Raw genomic sequence first — 19,247 nt, forward strand, 5'->3', positions numbered from 1 at the left:
ACAGAATAGTGACTTTATCCCTTCCTGTAAAAAGAACAAATCTCAGCTAGCTCCAGAATCAGAATAAAAATTTTTGTAGTAAGGTGCTTTTTGGAGTTATGTTAAATAGGAAATGATGAATGGTCCTTTCCCATTTCCCTCCTCTTTTGGGTCAGGTTCTGTATATAGGCAGTCTTAGTACACTAAGTACAGCTCTTTTTTTCCATTAAGCTGATATTTATGTTGATTTTCTTTTTTTTTTCTCCTTATCTTATAATATGTTTGTTTTCCTGGTTAGACTGTAAGCTCTCGAGAGCAGGGAATAAATTTATTTCTGCTCACCATTGTGTGCTAGTGTCTGGAGAAGTGCCTGGCATATGGTAGGTTGCATATGTGTGTATTGCACACAGGTGTTGGTTTTGTCGTGAAAAGCAATAAAAATAGACTCTGGCTGAATTTAGCTGAACAGGAATTTATTGAAAGTATATTGCTGAATCATCCGTTTTCTGAAAAATGAGCAGGAACCAAGAGAAAAGCTGTTAGTGTTGGGTTTTACTGAGCTGGAATTGCTGTTGCTGACTCTGGGACAGCATCATGAGAGTGATTCTTACCCATCCCTGCCTCTCTGCATCACTTGCTGGAGAGTCAAAGCTTTTGTGGGAGTATCTGATTCGCTGAGTCTTAAGTCATGCCTATGAAAGTCAGGGAGGGCATGCCTTATCTCACACAACTAAGAAAGATAGATTATGAGCTCGGATAGGGAACTAGAACCTAGGGTTCTTCAAAAGAAGAAAAAGAATAGGAATCAGAGGAGTCTTTCTCTTTTTGGTTAGAAAACAAAGTAATAGAAAGAAAACATTCTTTATGAATACCATAAGTATCTATTACTGATCAATAATTCATGGACTCATTTTACTTTCAGTGTTTAGCAAAGATGTGCCTGGATATTAGATGATATATAATTTATTAGAAGGCCATTTGACTGCATCTTGTCACATGCTTTAAGGCATGTAGTGGTGGCTAAGGAAGACAATATGGATTTTGGCTTTAAGATAGCATAACACTTAGTTTCCAGCTCTTAAAGAAAGGTGAACTTCTGGTGTGCTTTCCTTCCTACCCCAGGGCATGATTTCCTGTAGTAGGGGAAGAGGAAGGGTCTCAAAAATATGTTTGGAAGACCAGTATAAATTTATTTCACTTTAATTATGAGCACTAGACACAAATAGATGTGTACCAAAATAAAAGAAGCGTAAGTGGGAAGTGTCTGTCTCTGCTTGAGGCCTTCGAGGAACGCTTCCCTGCTGGGTTGGTGACGTTTGAGGTAGCCAATGAAAAATGAGATGGAATTTACCAAATGTGGAAGAGGGTTCTAGGTAGAGAAAACGGTATGTGCATGGATTAGTAAATGATGTTTATGAATGAAAATCAAGTAATTCCTGTGACACACATATAGATGTCCGTATGTGAGTGTAAGGTTTATATGTGTAAGGGGAGGGCGATGAGGCATCGAGGGCCTGATGAGAAATGACGTAAGCTGAGGAAGGATCTAAATGAATTTTAGAAAGTTACTCTAAACAAGCAGTCTAACCAAATCACTATACAGCCTAACACACGTACAGCATTGTATTAAAAGTGAAAGGATCTAGGGCTCGGTGGGTGGACCTTGGGTCCTTGGTTCCATGCCATGCTGAGTAGATTTGACATGAACGTTACAGAGAAAATAACACTTTCAGTACACAGTCTGTTAATTTTCCTAGTTGTTATTTTTGGTAGAATTGTACAGGTTACAATATTATCATGGGTATCTTCAAAATATTGTAGACATGCCTTTTAAACAATTAAGGGAAAATATAGGTTTCTGTGATGAAGTTTAATTTAGCAGAAAATTCAGTGCAAGACGGCACGCTTACTTGCTGGTTTGATTTCTTGAGTGATGTTTATGCATTAGTGAGCCTGCGGGAACAAAAGGAAGCCTCGCTCTAAATTTTATCTCTTGGATTTGTGAAATTTACCTCCCAAATGTGCTCTTTGTTAATTTTCTTTCAAAGTATTGACTCTTGCCTGTCTTCTTTTTCTTATTCCTGCTGACTTTCTTGACATATGTAAACAAAGCCATAACTAGGAGTGAAAAGAAACGCCTGCTGTCTTATTTTGCGTGTTCGTATATAGTGATTGAAATATTACGATTTGCCTTGAAAAAGTAGTTGTCCTCTTGGATATTTAAACTCTTTCATCTAGTGACTCCACGCAATTTGTAGGTTTTCACCAAGGTCTGCATAATGGCTGGAAACTGATGTTTCCCTGAATTGACAGAATAATATGAACTTTGAAGCACTGTGGAATTAGTGAAAATGAAAAGGTCATTTTGGGATCTGATTTGTTTGTTTTACACTGGGATGATTGATATGTAGACAACACAATTTATTGAATGTGGACGTGGAAAAGTAGAATTTAAGCAAAGGTTAAAATAAGATTTAGTTTTAGGATTAATGGTCTGTGTATTTTAGGAAGCAAAAATATTCCAAAACTGTATTATGTTGGGGTGCAAAATAATCTAGGGAATATTCAGTTAGCAGGCAAGGGGCAGTCTGTTATCTCAATTTTTGTCTTCATGGCTGAATTAGTTTCTTGTTGCTATTGTAACAACTTATTATAAACTTGGTGGCTTAAAAACAACACCGGTTTAGTACCCTCAGTTCTGAAGGTCACATGTCAAAATGGGCCTCTCTGGGCTGAAATCAAGGTGTCTGCAGTGCTGCATACCTTCTGGAAGCTCTAGGGAAGAATCCATTTTCATTCCTTTTCCATCTTCTAGAGGCCACCCACATTCCTTGGCCTGTGGCTCCTTCTTCCGTCTTATTTATTTATTTATTTTTGGGGGGAAGATCAGCCCTGAGCTAACTGCTGCCAGTCCTCCTCTTTTCGCTGAGGAAGACTGGCCCTGAGCTAACATCCATGCCCATCTTACTCTACTTTATATGTGGGACGCCTACCACAGCATGGTGTGCCAAGCGGTGCCATGTCCGCACCCGGGATCCGAACCGGCAAACCCAGGCTGCCGAAGCGGAACGTGTGCACTTAACCGCTGGGCCACCAGGCTGGCCCCTTCTTCTTCCATCTTAAAAGCCAGCAATGGTTAGCCTTTCTCAGGCTAAGTCGCTCTGACAGTAACTCTTCTGCCTCCCTGTTGTGATTACCTTGGGCCCACTGAGGTAATCTAGAGTAATCTCCCATTTCAAGGCCCTTAGTTTAATCACATCTGCAAAGTCCCTTTTACCCTGTAAGGTCACATATTCAAATGTGAGGTTCTGGGGATTAGGACTTGGACATCCTTGGGTGGTGGTGGGGGGAAGGGACGTTATTTTGTTCCCACAGTGCCCTTTATGTATTTTGTTGTTTGTTATTGCTTATACTGCAAGCTACTTTAGGGCAAGAACAATGCTTACGTAAGTAGGCCTTGTTCCCTCTCTTGTTCCTTTTGCTTTGCTCTGTGGTTATGAGGAATGTGAATTCGGCTTAGAAGATACAGGCTCAGATTCAGGCCCTGACACTCGCTAGATGTGACTTTGGCCAAGTGACTGAAGGTTGCCAGCCTCAGTTTTTTACCATTTGTCAAATAAACGTAATACCCCCCTCCGGGTTGTCATGTGGATCAAATGAGATAATGTCTGTAAAGGTACTTTGTAAACAGTGAAGCAGTATACAAATGAAGAAAGCGTTGGTTCTGCCACACCCATACTGCAGCCGTGGGGAAGTGAATAATTAGGAAGAGGAAAGAAAGAAAGAAAGATAACTGTGGATCTTCTTAAATGTGTTATACCTCGGTTTGCATTTTAACCTCTGTTATGGTGACATTTGGGGAAATCCTCTCCTTACAACATGCTTTCCTTTTCTAGGAAGCAGATGTTACTGACAGACTGATCATTGCCCAGTTTTCTCAATAGTAAGTCTTTTCCAAAAAGATAGACTGATGGTCTGCACTGAAGCAGGAGAACCCACCTGGCCCCGTCAGAGTCCCTTAGTTTAGAAATACGGGCTTGCCTGCGTGTGGCTGAAAAATATGTCCCTGAAAAAAAGGAGAAGCTCCTGTGTTTATGTGCCAAATTCAGTGAATGGATGCCACTTCTCACCAACAATATCTGTCCTAGAAAAAGTCAGAAGTCCAGTTACTCCCCTGCCCACCCAAAATGGCTTGCTGGAACACTTACCACTTGTTCCCAGAAGGGCTTGGCTGTAGGTTGTGGGCAGACTCCGGCCATGCCAGTTCTCTGGTCAAGAAAAATGCTGTGGAGTATTTTCTGGATATTACTGCGCCTTGTGTTTAATAGAAAATAGAAAACTTTTAGCCTCTCTGTGGCCTCTGTGCCATACAGTTTTCAACTCATTGCAGTTAAAACAATCAGGCAGACACGGAAACAGCCTCCTTAGTTTGACTGACTGACTGACCTCTTGGTGAGTTTTCTTTCAGAGTTGTGTCTAGGTGTGTCTGCAGTTGCGACAGTCCTGCAAATTAGAAAGTTAAAAACACAGAGAAAAAGTCTCCTTTTCCTTGTTAATGCAAAAGAAGTTTATTCTAAAGAATTTTTCTTTTTAATGAAACTGTTTTTCCTGATATAATCTATTATCCCCTGGTACAGAATTATAGAGTTGGAGAGCTGGTACGCAACTTAGACGTCAATTACTCTCATTCCTTATTACTAGTTGGCTCAAACTCATGCACTTAGTTGGTATTTAACACTTCAAATGTTTTACCCAAACTAAATTCACAGGATCCTTTAAAGCCCATCCCCTTCCCTGCCCACTTTGATCTGACTCATAACCATCATTTTAAGACTTAACATTGACTTGGTGCCTTTTTTTTTTTTTTAAATCTTCAGTAAAGAGTTTTTGTTTTAAAATGTTAGTTGCTTTCAGGATCGTTTCCTTCTCATCATCAGGAGGAAACAAACCAGCATTGATAAAGCAGTGGGTGTTTTTCAAAGGGCCTGTATTCCTGGTGCTGGCTGCAGCAAAACCATCAGAATTGCTCATGGAAGAAAGGGAGATTTTGATTCTCTGTTCCCTGTGGCAGTAATAACTCAGTAAATAAATAAAAACCAATTCCAGCGAAATGAGCTTCCTCCTGTTTTCTTCTGGCTCTACTTTTCTGATTCTTCTTGTTTGCTTTTGGAAAACAATTATATCTAATCTTGTATAAAAGTTGTTTCTGGACAGCTCTGTGTAAATTAGTAACACTTTCTCATGTTAGTAGATTATGATTTCAGAACTTATTTTTACATTCACAAATGATGAGTTTTTCAGTAGCGTCTGACTCCAAACACTCTGGATTTAGAGATCTTTATCTCTTGTCGTTTTAAGTCAATACAATTATGCTTCTAGAGACATTTAAAGACACTTTGAAGTTTATAAAGCAAATCATTTTTTCATTAATACTGGTATCTAACCACTACTTATTGTCTGTCTGAGTTTCTTAAAGAAATTAAGAAACCGTATTTCGTTATCAGGTCAAAGAAATCATTAACGTGGTCTTTAGTAATAGCTGGAATTTTGATTTTTTAAATGAATTATTTTTTTGCAATATTCTACCCTACTAGTTTGACTCTAAGGTATAGAATAGAGGAATAGGAAGGATAATACTTATCAAAATTGCTAGGAAGAGCTTGTTCAACTTAAATGTTCTTGAATTTTATGAACTAAAACGCCTTTATGTGTGGGAGATGAAAATGTAAACATAAAGTTAATTAAGAGGGGATCTAGAAACTCCTAACTAAGCTTTTGCATGTGAAGATTAATGGATACATATTCGCGCTACTTTTCTTAAAATCTTTTTTCTTTCTTTTTTAAAAAATTTAATTAATTTTTTTTATTGTGGTAACATTGGTTTATGACATATAAATTTTAGGTATACATCATTATATTATGATTACTGTTTAGATTATATCATGTTCACCACCCAAAGACTAATTACAATTCATCACCACATACGTGGACCCCTATGTTCACTGCAGCATTGTTCACAATAACCAAGACTTGGAAGCAACCTAGGTGCCCGTCAAGGGATGAATGGATAAAGAAGATGTGGTGTATTTACACAATGGAATACTACTCAGCCATGAGAAATGATGAAATCCAGCCATTTGTAACAACATGGATAGACCTTGAGTGTATTATGCTAAGTGAAATAAATCAAAGGAGAATGTCAAATACTATATGATCTCACTCATACATGGAAGATAAAAACAACAGCAGGCAATCACATGTATAGTGACTGTAAATGTAAGGATGCCTTTGATATTAAAATGTATTATTTATGTACTACTAAAAAATGTTGCTAATTATGAGTCACCATTGACTGTAGTACGCATTCAGATTTCAAAGATGTTAATATCTGAATATTTACAGCTCCGAATCAATGAAATATATTATTTCACAATAGTGTTAGGTTACAAATACATGAGACCAGTAGCTGACTACCTCTTTATCATTTTCTTTCAGATTTCTTTTATAGCATTTTTGACTCTCTGAAAATATCGTATATAATTATTTGTATATATCATTATTAGATAATATTGTTATTCTCTTCCCTGGAAGGAGAGACCTTGTCTGTCTCATTTACTGCTATACTCCTTGCATTTAGACATAGGAGATACCCACGATTCATTTACTTAAATGAAGATCAAAGAGAGTTTCTTTCTCTGACCTGTTAATTTTCATATAAATAAGCAATATTGAGAGATTTTTCTTTCAGGCAAATTTGTTCTAGGAAGTGCAGCTGAACAAAAGTGATGTTTGAGGTAAAAAGCTGCTTAAGGAATCCTGCAAATGTCTGTTCTATTAAAGGATGAATGGAGGGCAGTGTTGTTTTGTTTTTTTATTCAGTTGTACAACATAATGATTCAATATTTGTGTATATTGCAAAATGGTCACCACAATAAGTCTAGTTAACATCTGTCACCAGACATAGTTGCAGAATTTTTTTTTCTTGTAATGAGAACTTTTAAGATCTTCTCTATCAACTTTCAAATATGCAATGCAGTATTATTAACTGTAGTCACCATGATATATATTACATTATTTTAATAGCTACTTTTTGGGCAAAAAATAAGCTCTCTGAGGACCTAAATCATTTCATCATTCATAGTCATACAGGAATTAATGGAAACCAAATCTCTAAAAACACAGGTAATTTCCAAGTAGAAGTTTACTGTCTTGCTTTTCTGATGCTTTGCTATTCTTCTTGACTTTGGCCTTTTCAAAAAGGTGACATAATATTGTTGCTCCAAAGGATAGTCTTTAGGCATGAAAAAAGAAACAAAAAATTTAGTTTTAGGGTAATAAGATAACTTTGTCTTAAAAAAAAAGCATCCCCTGTAATTCTCCAGCAAGTTGAATGTTTGACACTGTCTTTTGAAACACTCCAAGGAGATGGGAAGAAATGAGAAGAGTTCGCAGAGTCTAAAGCTAGGACAATTTGCTCTGCTCAATATGTTTCTATCCTCAAGTATTCAATCATGGGAGTCTCATAAAGTGCAATCGATAAATTTAAAAGCCGAGAAAAATATACGTTAAATTTCCAAGTCTAGTGATTTACTTGCTAATTGACTTCAAGTTTCTTTAGCAACGTTTTTCTCTAGTTTTGAAAGTGATAGTGTAGAGTCTTATGTTAATTTATATAATGCAGATTAATTTGTTCTTGTCTTTACTGTGAGATATTCTTTTTCCCTTTAATTTATTTGGGAGATCAGAGCCAATATTCCAAGGTGTTTTACAGAATTGTAGACAGAAATCCTTGTTCGTTCTTGATTGTTGCCTGAGGAGGCATTTCCTCCAGCACCGGAATTTCTACAGTTGTCTGTATCCGGTTTCCCTTTCAAAGCTGGTGGCGTGGTCCAAAACAGCCTGTGGAGTTCCGGGATCACTCAAGTGATGACTTCAGGGCTGTGACTCAAAATATTTACTTCCCTCATGCGCCCAGATTAGCTGCCAGTTTCAGCCAGGTCGTGAATGAACTTCTTGTCAGTCTGTTTGGAGAGCATGCATTTTCTTTCTCCCCACCCACCTCTATTCACACTTCCTCCCAGTGAAACTTCTTCCTGATGTGGAATCTAGTGTTTTAAGGCTTGGTCTCTGGGAAAAAAGTTCTGATTGGTAAAGAAGAGCTTCCTATTGAGTAAACTTCTTGAAAAGATGGTAATTTGAGGTTATGATCCTGTCAAAGCAGAAGACATTCAAAGCAGTGGGTGATACATATTTTCTTGAAAACTTTTGGCAAAGTTTTCGATGCCTGTGTATGCCAATGCATTGTACCCGAATATATTGGACTTCTTTTGTTTGGTAAAGTAATTGAGAACACCTTTAATCATGTGATGCTTTAAGACATGGCAATTGTTTTGGGGCATATCTAAGTTTTAATAAAGCTCCAGGTTTTTCAAATGTACTTTTTTATCAAAAAGAGCCATGTTGCCTGATGTTTTTTCACATGTGGCTGGTACTCCTTCATTCTCATTACATACTGTTGGTAAATACCTTGCCATATGGAAAGAACTATGGGTTTTTGTGCTCCACAATACTTGATGATGAAAATAAAACCAAAAAAAAAATTATAAAATTTGTGCTTATTTTCCATGACATTTTCTAGCTTAAGCTAAACCTGATGTCCATAAAGGCGGATATCATAATCATTGTGGCAGGAGATGTTTTCACTGCTTTTTTTAACATAGGAAATAGAACATGGTAGCGATGAGAACCATATGCCACTTGACAGAGCAGAGCACCATCCTTGCCCTCACATGCAAATTTAGAGAAAAGTCAGTTTATTCAGGAAAACAAATTCATAGAGACAATTTTTTGAAGTGAGAGGAAGAGAACTGGATAAGATTTTACGAAGAGGAAAGTTATCTTCAACCTTTCAGGAATATAATCAAAGAAAAATTGTTTTGTGTAGAGGGCAATTCAAAAACCCCATGAAGCCCATTCTTAGCAGGGCAGAAAAGCTCTTGACAGCCGCTCCTCTCCTCACCCTTCTCTCTCGTCACAGTGAACAACTCATAATCCTCTAAAGAGAAATCAAGAATACGCACTCTTTCCTTTCTTTGCCAGGATTTTTTCTTGGCCAAGAAAGCATTCCCTCCCTTGTCCTCTGCCACTGTTTTCTCGATGCTCTTTACCCATCCTCTACCCATACCTCCGCCATAATGACTTGTTCCCATAACTGTCTCTTGTGTTAGATAAGAGACTAATGGTAGTTAGGGGCAGACTACTATTTCCTCATGCGTTAGGGTCATAAGTGGACAACTTCAACTGAATTTTCAGGTAGGATTTGAATTAAGAATGGAAGAAAGAAGGTTTTTCAGGTTAGAGGGCCTTGGGCGCAGAGGCCTGCAGGTGGGAATGAGCATGACTTGTTTAGGGGATGGGGAACTGAGGGTAAGGGAACTCTTAGATATAAAAATAGTTCTATGTTGGAGCCTGTTAAAAATATATCCGTTAGAATAATATTCTGTCTTACACATCATTTTCTGGAGGGTTTATCATTTTAATTTAGCAATGAGCCTGTCTCAGAACCTAACAGTAGCTTTAATGCTGAGATTCTTAGGTATATCGGAAGAGGAAGTAATGTGACTTTGAGGGAAACTGTAGGCCTCTTAAAGCAAAATAGGAATATTTCTAAATTTGAAACTGAAGGAGATAAGGGGATTGGTTAAATAAACTACTATATGGCTATATAATGATGTACTACACAACAATGAAAATAATGCTGTAGGTCTACCTTTATGACATATTCTTAAGGGGAAAAAAGGTACATACATTTATGTATAATAATAACTTTAATGTCTTTTTAAATATTGGCTTTAAAATATCTTTTAATATAGAAGGATATTCATGTATTTATGAAATAGGTCTTTAAGATAGACACCAAAATGTTAGCAGAGGTCATTTCTTTATGGTGAGAGTGTGGTATTTAGATTCATCTTTACATAATGGCTTTATTTTATGTCTCATATTTTAATTTGTTTTGTAATGTTGTCTAATCAGAATAAATACAATAAAGAGTTCAAGTAAAAAGAAGTAGAAGATAGCCTGTTTTGGCCTTATGGTACATATTACATGTACTTGTTGGTTGCTGTAGTTTTACTTTGAAAATTTTCAAACTGAAAGAAAATTTGGAGCTGTAATACAATGAACAACACTGAACCCTTCACCTAGACTCACCCATTGTTGCAGACATTGTGACCCTTAACCCCTAAATATTTCAGCACGTGTCTCTAGAACTAGGACCTTCCTTTACACAATCATGGTACTATAATCACAGATGAGAAAAGTGTCATTATGAAGATACTGTTACCTACTCTACAGTCCATATTTAAATTTCCACAAGTATGCTAATGAAGTCGTTTGTAACATAAAAAAAGTATTTAGACGCAAAAAGATTCCATCAAAGATTCCATCCTGCCTTGGGTTGCTGTGTCTCTGTTCTCTTTGAATCTTGAATGGTTCCCTACTTTTTTTGTCTTTCGTGACATTGACATTTTTGAGGATTCCATATCAGGTGTCTTGTAGACAGGAATACTTGTATTGGCAAGAATAGAGCGATGTTGGTTCTGTATCATTTTGTTTTTGAAGTTTTAGAGATTAAGAGAAAATACAGGGAACCTTAATTTGAACCTCTCTGATGTGGTACTTCTGTTCAACCTGTGATTTCCTCTCATATAGAAAAGATTCCTTCCGCTTGGTCATGTTTACGGTCTTGCTCAAAAGGCTTTGTTTTAAATGAAAGCAGAAGCAGGAAGTAGCGGTTGTGAGAATGTTGGACTTCTCAGATCCAGTTAGCTCATAAACTCAGTTCCCTCAGGCTAAGATTACTTGCGTTTATCGTGATGCTGTGATCTCAAGGGACAGTGAGTAGAAGTCAATCTTCCAAGCACCAGCTGTTTCTTTCGCAGTCATGCTGCATTTCTCCTCCTTGATTAATGTAAGGGGGAAAATGCCCTCATTTCCTTGGTAGAAAGGAATAGAATAGAAAGCCGGCAACCCTGTGTTGAGAACACAGTTAACTGTGTAAGAGAACACAGTTAGCTTGCAGTGAAATAAAAAAAAAAAAAATCCTGTTAAATAACGTGTAACCATAAATTTTATAGTTAAAATCCTTGAAAAACTATCAATTGAACTGAAGTTTTCCAGGGGCCCCTAAGCTTCTTTGTAGTTGTAGGTCAGGCCCTTCTGGAAATAGCATTATGTCTTTAGAATATATGTTACTCAGACTGTGCTAGACTATACTTTGGTAACAACATGCTTTATTTACAAACAAAACCCCAAATCTTACTCACTTCAAAAAAGGATGATTTTTTCTCATGTCATCGTCTAGTGTGGATCATTTGGCTGTTCTTGTGGTTTAGAAAATTGGACCGAGGCTGCTTCCATCAAGCAATTCCACCATCTATTCTAGCCTCAGGGATGGGAGAGAGAAAACATGGAGAGCTCACATCCGCTCTTCTTTCGTTTGTTTGTTTTTTAATGAGTTGACTTCCTTTTTTAGTGAGGAAGATTGGCCCTGAGCTAACATCTATTGCCAATCTTCTTCTTATTGCTTGAGGAAGATCGTCATTGAGCTAACATCTGTGCCAGTCTTCCTCTGTTTTGTATGTGGGCTGCTGCCACAGCATGGCTTGATGGGCCATGTGTAGGTCTGTGCCCGGGATCCGAATGTGCAAACCTAGGCTGCTGAAGCGGAGCACATGATGAAACATTAAGCACTCGGCAACCAGGCTAGGCCCTGTCTTCTTTTTTTTCCTTCTTCTTCTTCTCCCCAAAGCCCCCCAGTACATAGTTATATATTCTAGTTGTAGGTCCCTCTAGTTCTGCTATGTGGGATGCCACCTCAGCGTGGCTTGATGAGTGGTGCTAGGTCTGCGCCCAGGATCTGAACCGGCAAAACCCTGGGCTGCCCAAGTGGAGCACGTGAACTGAACCACTTGGCCATGGGGCTTGGCCACGGGGCTTGGCCCCTGGTCTTTTTTAAAAAAAAATCTACAGTGCTTTACCTTAGTGCCTGGTGATCAGAAATAATTTTTTCAATAATGTGGGCTGAAAAATGAATGTTTGCATGTAGTGTGCCAAATCTAATTCTTTTTCCTACCGGCTGACTCATGTCTCCTGGATTCTAACTCTTGTGTTATAGTGTCGTTGGCACACATCTTAGTCTTTTACTACAGGTGTTCTGCAAAGGGGTTTCATAGCCTTTCATTTTCATAGATCTCTTTATGCCATAGAAAGAACTTTTGGGAGTACAGAAGGTAATCATATTTGTTGAATCAATTTGTTTAATGGTTAATTATTTTATAAGTATTTGTTTCATATCAAGTCTTTGTTTAATAGTTAATGATCTTACAATTTAGCAATTGGAACACTTCACTTACTGTTACTTTTTCACATCTGCATTATGATAATTGATGTTATTAACCCTGAGACACTTCTAGATCATCCTGTATTTTATTTTTCTGATTAGTTGAAAGTCCCTGATGCATATAAAGTATGAGATAAATAGCCAGTCTGGTATTTGATTAATCAAAGGCACACTGTTTGTAAACCTGACTGGATTGAAATATACTCAGTTGTACTAAGAATATATATTTTATTTCTCACCCCTCACAATGTTTTTTTTAGGCAATAGAGATTATGCCAAGGATGATCCATTGGAGTTTAAGTCCCACCAGTGGTTTGGAGCATCTGTGAGATCCAAACAGGATAAAATTTTGGTAAGTCTTTTGGATATTTACTCATAGGTGAGTTTAGTCAGTTTGTGTGGAAACAGAGGAAGTTTTATGTTTGAAAACTGATAGTAAAACTCCTTGTGCTCAGGGCCACAGGGTGTGATGAGATAAGATGGCTCTGGTCAAAGGCCACCCATCTCAGGGTACCATCTCTCTTGCCCTTCACAGACTTGGCTTCTGTGATTTTCCACCTTCCTTCCTACATTGTCTGTTTTCCCTGCCCCTCTTGGTAGTTCCCAGCAGTTTGTTTCCATCCAGACTGGTTTAGGAATAGTGTGCCTTTAATTAATCAAACACCCTAGTACCTCCTCTCCTTAAAAATAAAACCACCTTCCCTTTGCCTCATCTTCCCTTCTGCTCTGGCCCCATTCCTTTGCTCTCCTTTCAAAAAGTGTTCTCTATAGTAATCATCTCCACTTCTTCACTTCACATTCTCTTCCCAGCCATTCCAGTCAGACTCAGGTCAGCACGGCCAAGGTCACTCTTGACTTTCGGGTCACTGAAATCCACTGGTCCTTATTCTTATCTTTCTTGCCCCCTCAGCACCATTCAACAAGGTCAGTTGACCATTCTTTTTGAGATCCTTTTCTTCCTTTGGCTTCTGGGACACTATATGTTACTGGTTGTCTCCCATCTCGCTGGCTACTCCTTTGCGGTCTCTTTTAGGGGCTCCTCTTTCTGCCCAATTTCTAAGTGTTGGGGTGTCCCTGAGCTTTGTTCTGAGCCCCTACTCTTCTCTAACCACACCTTTTACCAGCTGCTCCTGTCCTGTCCCGTGGCTGTTAATACAATCTGTATGTCGTAATCCCCAAATCTATATCTCTGGCTCTTAATTCTCCTTGGATCTTTAAAATCGTATTTCCAAACTACCTATTTGGCATTTCCATTTGGATATTTCACATATTACTCATAATGAACATGGCCAAAATAGAACTCTTGTTGTTGTCCATCAAAAAGGAAAAAAACGCAAAAATAACTGCATCCATACAAAACTTGCCCAGCTTATTTAGAGGCATGACTCTCTACCCCATCCACCAGCGAGCCCTGCAAATTCCACCTCCAGCCTTCGGAATGTATCGCCTATCCGTCAATACATCATCTCCACTATTTCTGCCCTGTACCCAGCCACCATCATTACTCACCTGGGCCGATGCAGTGGGTCTTCTCATCTCTCTGCTTCCTCTCTTGCCCAACTACAATCCATTCTCCATAGAAGGACCAGAGTGATCCAGAGCATTTCACCTTCTTGATTAAAACAGTCAAGCAGCTTTTCATCACTCTTAGAAGAAAAATCACAAGCTCATCCAGACTTTTATAGCATCTCTGTGATCAGGTCTCTGGCTGCTGTCTCTTTGGCATCATCTCTCTCCGTTTTATGTACTTAAGCTGCACTGGTCATGTTATTCCTTCCACATGCCAAGTCGTTTCAGTTAGGACCTTTGTGGTCGTGTTCCTCTGCCAATGTTGTGCTCATCTTGTTGATTTTCACTTGGCTAGCTCCTTGTCATTCTGATTTCAGCTTTAATTTCATTTCCTTAGAGAACCTTCCCTATTTTAATTATCTGCATAGTCTTTATTACTGTCTTTTTTTTCATTTGATTGTGGGGCATCAGGAAAAGATTTGTTTAGGAAGTGAAATTTCAGCGGAGCTTTAAAGGATGTATCAGATTTTAGCAATTGGAGATGAAGGGTAGGGTTGAGAGTGGGGGCATTCTAGGCAGAAAGAGGTACAAAGGAGCAGAAATAAGCAGAAGTAGTAAATAATCCACTCTGGAACATCAAGTACATGGAGAGAAGTAACTACGATTACTGACTTTCTGCTTTTTCAGGGTAGGTATAAAATGACCCAATGTTGATGTCTGCAGTGGTTGTGTTAATGTTTTGCTTCAAAAGTATTATAGAAAATTCATTGAACTTTTTTCCAGCAAATTAATTTGTTACACTTTTGGTAGATTACTATGCTCTGAAAACATGCATTATTCTACTCCTTATGCATGGTGTTGAAATCTGTAACTCTGAAGACAAAAAGATCATAGTTTATTCAGAAAGTAAATAAAGTAAGCACTGCAAATTCTTTTACTGTCTTCTTACTTAATATATGCTTTATAATTTAGGGGTATATTCTACAAGCATTAGAGTGTTATTTCGTTAGAACGTTGATTCGGTCTGTGACCTTCAGCTTGGCACATAACATCGAGAAGAATGCTACCCGAAATAACAACTTTGCTAACTATTTTGAAAGAAAAATCTAGACTACAAATATGGCCTTCCAAAGAATATGAGAAAAGCACGTCTTTTTAAATCGTTACTTTATCCATTCCTTAGTGATAGGGAATTTAAGGTATAGGATAGGTTTGATTCATTTTTATTAATGCTTAGAAAGTGATGTTACGTTGAGGTAGTATAGATTGTCTGAAACCCTAATTTTTCAGAGAATTTCTGTGTCATGGACTGCTCCTTTGATCTCAGGCCTGTGCCCCACTCTACCACTGGAGGACGGAAATGAAACAGGAAAGAGAGCCGGTTGGAACGTGCTTTCTTCAAGATGGAGCAAAGACTGTTGAGTATGCTCCATGCAGATCAAGTATGTACGGGAAGTTGTACCAGCTTTTCAGAAGAGGGCCGGGAAGCCTACTTTGTTAAAAAACGTGTGTGTGTGTTAAATTGGTAGACATATTGTGATGTTCGATGACAGCAAAATGAAAACAATCCTATTAATGTAAAGAAATTATGAATGTACAGTCAACAAGTTAATCTTGTCTCCCTAAGAACTAATTTTCATCTTCCTTGGTTACTAGTAACTAATATATGGTTTGGGAACCTGTATTTTTAGCCCCTATTAGTCAAAAGATTCTTCACTCAGCTTCTGTAACAGAGATGTGGGACCCCCACAACTAAAGATTGTGATTCAGTAGGTCTAGGTCGGGCCCGGATACCTGCATTTTCAATAAGCTCTCCAAGGTAATTTTATGGATACTGAAGTTTGGGAACTGCAGATTTATATTAATAATGATGTTAAAAATTAAAAATGATGTCGTAAACAACCAGAGTTTATATAGGAAGGTGAAACATTAAGCTCAGGAGTCTGCTTCTGAATTTCCCTGCTTTTAATCAGAGTTTCTTTGTCAATCTGTTACCAAGCTTCTTCTTCTTTTCGTCATCCAAAAGATCTCACACTGTTCTCTGATAGTATTTGAAATTTCAGATGAAATTCATATTGAGACTAAAGATGATTTTGAGCGCTTATCATTTTGATTGTGCTTTTCCAACTCTGTACGTCCTTCTCCCCTTGGAGATTCCGGTTCTTCTGCCTCCCCACCTTTGTGGAATTGGCCACCACTCCAGATCCTCTTTATTCCAGAAACATAAAAACAGCTTATTGAAATGCAGTGTTGTGTTTATACCGGAAACACTTTTTATGCCATTACTTTTTATGTTCCACTGGTCACCAGATAGTTTAGTAGAGAGAAAGCAGCAAAAGCACAACATTGGGTAAGGCTCTTACTGCTAGGCTCTTTCCTCCTGTGTTAGACAACTTGTGATACCAGGTCAAAGGAACTGAGTAAATCCTCAAAACTGTAAACAATTGAACCTCTGAGAAACTGCAAATGATTTCATCAGACACTTATTTCTTAGCTCAGCACCTTGACCCTCCTTGCTGTAAGTGAGAGGTAAACATCCAAAGAATGTTCCCTAGCCAGAACCACAGTGTTTATTAGGATAGGTCAGGAAGCACACCCTACGCAGGGTGGAGGAGGTTGGCAGCTTTGTCCTCAGTGCTCGGTGTCATCTGTTGGTATTTGGGTCATAGTGCTGTTGTCTTTGGTGGTATATGGAAAATATGAGGATTAATGTGTATTTTTAATTTCTGTGTTATAAAAAAATGTGCCTATCGTGAGAAGGTAATTTTATGGCTATGAAGAATGAGCTAACTCTCCTATACCAGGTTGGCTGTCGTTTATACAGTGGACATACATGTAAAATCCCCCTTATCTCGTATGATAGATGTGGGAACTGAAATTCAGACAGTTGAAGTCATTTTTTTCCCCTACATCCTGTGGTAGTGAGTGGTCTAATGAGGATTTGGACCCAGGTCTGTCTTACTCTAAAGGAACCTTTCTTCTGTATTACTAACAATAGAGTTTTCCATTTCACTTGCCTCTGTATTAAACACAGCTTTTCTACAAAGAAAACTTCCTGTTTTCACAGTACAAGTTTGGATAATTTTTGATGTGTGAGAGTACACAGAACCCTTCTGAAAGCAAGCATTGTGATGATGATCCCTTGTGGATATACTGCCCTGTCAGGCTAGTAGTTTTTGTCATTTTGCCTCTTTAGTAATGACCGGCTCTTTTCTCAGCATCTATTTAAAGGATTAAGGCATTGAGGTTTGCGTAATGTATCTGTTACATAATGCTTTCACTTACTTGGTTCAGGCATGGAAGTTATAAAATCGTTTTAAACTTTGTTTTCTAAAATCTTTAACATCCGAATCAGGTCAGGAAACTGGCCTGTGTGAGCTGAGCCTGTTTTTGTAAATAAAGTTTTATTGGAACACAGCCACACCATTTGTTTACGTGTTGTCTGTGAAGGGAGAGTTGAGCAGTTGCCGCAGAGACTGTCTAGTGGCTGTGTCTAAAATATATTCTATATACTTTCTAACCCTTTATTTAGATCTAGCTCTGATCTAAATAACAAAACCTTGGATCTTAGAAAAAGCACAAAGAACATCTTCAAAAAAGCAAAGTGAATGCCTTTCCTCCTAATAAATCTGGCTTTCAGTATCCCTTGATCATTGTCCATGCTTTTTGGCTCCACCTTTGAAATATTAAGCTACCTGTAGGCCGAAATTATGAGGGGCAGCCTACCGAGGGGAGAAACACTCAGGGGTGGGGATCTGAGAACCTGGGTCATGTTCTCACATTCTGCCGACAGCGAGCGTGTGGCTGTGGGTGATACATTTAACCACTCTGGGCCTGTCTTTCATCATTGGCAGAACACTGATTTGGGCAAAAGACTTCAGTGGTACAAATTTAGCATTTTATATCTTCTTCATACTTCAGTAAATTTAATGATTGGTTTTTCCATGGGATGCCAGTTTTGTAAGGCTATGTTGCTAACTCTGCTTGTTTTGGTGGTGGTAGTTTGTGGAGTTTTTTGTTGTCATTGTTCATTTGTTTGTTTGCTTTTGTTTTTAACACGACCTGTGTGGACACCCTGGGCACAGAACTTCACTGTCTGTGACACACTTACCTTCTTACTGATGATGTTTGCTTTTGGCTTTTCAGAACTGTATCTGTGACCATTCTTGGCGTTACACAATAGGCCAAATGTCTTTCTGTTCTCAAAGTGCCTGAGCCACAAATCATATGACTTAAATACTCTTTCAACTCCGTGCTCAGACTGAGTCTTTTGTTCTTTCTGTTTGCTTTCTCAGGATGATGTTATTTGTACATAGATTTTTCTATTATGGTTTCTAGCTGGCTTTTCCTTCCTCTTGTTCACTACTCAGGGAATTATAAATGCATCCTTGATTTGAGGTAGTACAGGCTAGTGGTACTAGACAGGCCTAGGCTCAGATCCACGCTCTTTTATTTACTAGCTGGTTGATTGTGGTCAAGTTACTTAATATCTGTGAGCTTGAGTTTCCTTATCTGTAAATTGTGAATAATGATAGTATCTCTCATAGGATTGCTGTAAAGGTCTTAGATAATGCCACAGAAAAATGCTTTAGTACAGTACTGGGCTCATAGCAAGGGCTTAATAAATAGTAGTTGCTCTTACTATCATAATCAATAGTATTATTTATAATATCGTCAGGCTTAACAAATGAGAGAGATATTAATTGTAGAAATAAAAACAAAAGCCTTCCCTGAAATAGGTTATAGTCAACATAAATTTCTTTACGTTGGCGTAAACACTCAGTTTAGTATGTACCTGTTAAGAAGAATTTAAAAGGCAGCCATGCTTTCTAGCTGGATGTTCTGGGAAACCAAGTAAAGCAGATAATTGTACAGTATGGTAATCAAAAAAGGATGTCTTTATAAATAGCCTGGAATAGTTCCCCAGATGCAACTTGAATAAAGAAAATAAACGGCTGGCTTGAGGTCAGAGCGGAATTCCTTAGTATGATTCACTAGACACTGGAAACCCCAGCCCCACATTTTCCCACTCCCTCTTGGTTAGAAAAATTTACATTGGGGTAGCATTACACTCTTGAGGCTATTTTCTAAAGGAGATTCTAAACTTAGATGTTAAATGTGTAATCTTGGGGCAGTTCCCAGGTTTTTAAAATGGGTTCAAAATTTTTGGTGGGAGTATTTGAAAAAATTATTGCAAGTTGTCTTTATGACTAAAAATATTTTTGGTTCCTGTATTTGGGTGGCAAATACAGTAATACTATAGCTTAGTTATTTATATATTGTAACATTGGTTACAAGAATTCCTTGATAACTGAAGAGTAGCGTTTCCCATTGTTCCTTGTTATCCTTATAGTAA

The 19,247-nt window shown here is 38.1% G+C and overlaps 1 protein-coding gene and 1 long non-coding RNA gene across 3 annotated transcripts in view; one reads left to right on the forward strand and one right to left on the reverse strand.

Annotated features, from left to right (window-relative positions):
* The window catches only part of ITGAV (integrin subunit alpha V), an 84,535-nt gene that overhangs the window by 17,953 nt on the left and 47,335 nt on the right, over positions 1 to 19,247 (forward strand). For both annotated transcript variants that reach the window (XM_023622166.2, XM_023622167.2), the window contains exons 3-4: positions 12,643 to 12,734; positions 15,219 to 15,333. In XM_023622166.2, coding sequence (XP_023477934.1) covers positions 12,643 to 12,734; positions 15,219 to 15,333 — 207 coding nt within the window. The remainder of the gene's footprint in view (positions 1 to 12,642; positions 12,735 to 15,218; positions 15,334 to 19,247) is intronic.
* LOC138918797 (uncharacterized) lies at positions 1,724 to 4,295 on the reverse strand. The gene is made up of 2 exons (XR_011428556.1): positions 4,188 to 4,295; positions 1,724 to 1,932 (listed from the first exon to the last, which is right to left on the reverse strand). It is a non-coding gene; the product is annotated as an uncharacterized lncRNA (long non-coding RNA).

Source organism: Equus caballus, chromosome 18 (genome assembly GCF_041296265.1).
Source record: "Equus caballus isolate H_3958 breed thoroughbred chromosome 18, TB-T2T, whole genome shotgun sequence".
Taxonomy (NCBI): Eukaryota; Metazoa; Chordata; class Mammalia; order Perissodactyla; family Equidae; genus Equus; species Equus caballus.